The sequence below is a fragment of the Erythrolamprus reginae genome, chromosome 2 (genome assembly GCF_031021105.1).
Source record: "Erythrolamprus reginae isolate rEryReg1 chromosome 2, rEryReg1.hap1, whole genome shotgun sequence".
Classification (NCBI taxonomy): Eukaryota; Metazoa; Chordata; class Lepidosauria; order Squamata; family Dipsadidae; genus Erythrolamprus; species Erythrolamprus reginae.
In genome coordinates this window covers 225,117,760-225,119,762 of record NC_091951.1, presented here as the reverse complement: position 1 = coordinate 225,119,762, position 2,003 = coordinate 225,117,760, and the positions used below count along the sequence as shown (strand labels likewise).

The 2,003-nt window shown below is 49.2% G+C and overlaps 1 protein-coding gene across 1 annotated transcript; it reads left to right on the top strand.

Moving 5' to 3' along the window:
- Window positions 1-672: 672 nt before the first annotated feature.
- Window positions 673-1,757, top strand: LOC139159509 (olfactory receptor 10AC1-like). Its single transcript, XM_070736822.1, has one exon. It carries the CDS (start codon window positions 684-686, stop codon window positions 1,755-1,757), a length of 1,074 nt encoding a protein of 357 aa, XP_070592923.1. The 5' UTR covers window positions 673-683.
- Window positions 1,758-2,003: the final 246 nt, after the last annotated feature.

The window sequence follows — 2,003 nt, the reverse complement described above, 5'->3', positions numbered from 1 at the left end:
CCGTTCGAAGCCGCGTTGTGAATTGGCTTATCGACTCGGTTTCTCTCTGAGCCATCATGTGAAATTGATGCCGGTAAACCACGGCTGGTCTGGTTGGTTTAAAATGGCTCGCTAGTTTCTGTTGAAGGACGTCCCACGCTGTGGCTCTTGCTTGTTCTGGTTCGGTGAGAGTTTGGGCAAGTCTACGGATCTCTGCGCCGCAGTAGTTTAGAAAAATAGCCCGTCTGCGATCGGCTCCGGCGTCCTGCATTCCCGCCGCCTCGAGGAATATCTCGAAGGTGGCCATGTACTCGTCCCAAGTCATTTTCTCGGCATCGAAGAGTTCTGGAGCCTGGCCGATCTGGATTTTGTCCATGTTGCACGCGAAGTTCTTCCGTTCGTTCGTCGCCAGTGAAGTAGACCCAGAGACAGGGTTTGAGCAATCGGTACTTTTATTCAGCTCAGAGAATAAGTGACAGCTCAGCAAGGTAAAGTGACGATTCAGCGAGTACCGACTGGCTCTGCAGGGAGAAGCCGCTTCTTTTATACTTTTGCGGTTCCCGCCAAAGCGAGAGCCGGCCGCGTCTGAGCCAATCAGGAGCGACTTCCTGCTTGGGCTCAGACAGCGCTGGAAAAGAGGAACAAACTATTTACAGCGTTACAAGGTAGCCATTTCAGGATACAACAATTGTAAACTGCTGGGAATGGGTAGGTGGTTACTTTCATCTTTCCGTCTAGATTTATATTCTCTCATCTCATTCTTTTTTCCTCTTGCAGGTCTAATGTCTGTGGGCGTTCTCATGGAGAGCAATAACCAGACATCCTCAAGCATGGGATTCCTGCTGCTTGGGTTCTCGGACTTGTTCCACTTGCGGGTTTTCTTTTTCTGCATCCTCTTTGGGTTGCACTTGGCCACCCTCGCGGGAAACCTGCTGATTCTCTTGGCTGTGTCAGCGGAGCCCTCCCGTCCTCCGATGCTCTTTTTCCTCTGCCAGCTCTCGGCCATTGAGCTCTGTTACACCCTCATCATCGCTCCCAAAGCGCTGGCTGACCTGCTGAGCAACGGGGCAAGCCCCATTTCTTTTGTGGGCTGTGCTACCCAGATGCATTTCTTTGTTGCTCTGGGAGGAGCTGAATGTTTCCTCCTTGCAGCCATGTCTTATGACCGCTACGTAGCCATCTGCCAGCCCCTTCGCTACATGGCAGTGATGAACCAAGGGTTCTGTCTTCAGCTTTTGGTCATCTGTTGCCTCGGGGGATTTGTAGTCTCTCTGGGGCTGACTGTGGCTATCTTCCACCTGCCCTTCTGCAGTTCCCGCCATATTGACCACTTCTTTTGTGATGTCCCTGCTCTTCTCCACTTGGCCTGCACCAAAAGCTACGTCAATGAGCTTCCCCTCCTTGTAGCTTGCACGCTCATCCTGCTCCTCCCTTTCCTCCTCATTCTTATCTCATACACCTGCATCTGCCTTGCTGTGATGAGGATCCACGATTCCTCTGGCAGAGGTAAGGCTTTCTCCACTTGCATCTCACACCTGGTGGTCACAGTCTTGCACTATGGGTGTGCCACTTTCATATATGTCCGGCCCAAGTCTAGTTACTCACCCCGTCGAGACAAGATGGTCGCCCTCATCTATACCAACATTACCCCCCTGCTGTATCCTTTAATTTATAGTGTTAGGAACAAAGAAATCAAAGGAGCCGTGAGGAAGTTATTGCAAAAAAGATTAGCTCGTCTAAACTGGAGCATCTTTAAAAGCAGACCTGCTCATTCCTGAAGAAATAAATTGAGTCCAGTCCATAATCCATGAAATCAATATGTCTTGTATATTTCTTGTGTAATGGAGAGAAAGCAAATAAAAAACACCCACTGTGATTCACCAATTAATCTTCTCTCTTTGCCCTCTGCCTGGGATGGTCAAACATTAATTGCTAATTCATCTTGGTGGATGGGTCATAAACTATGCAAGGCATCATTAACAACTGGGTATGATAAGGTACATGCTTAACTGTGCACACTCAAA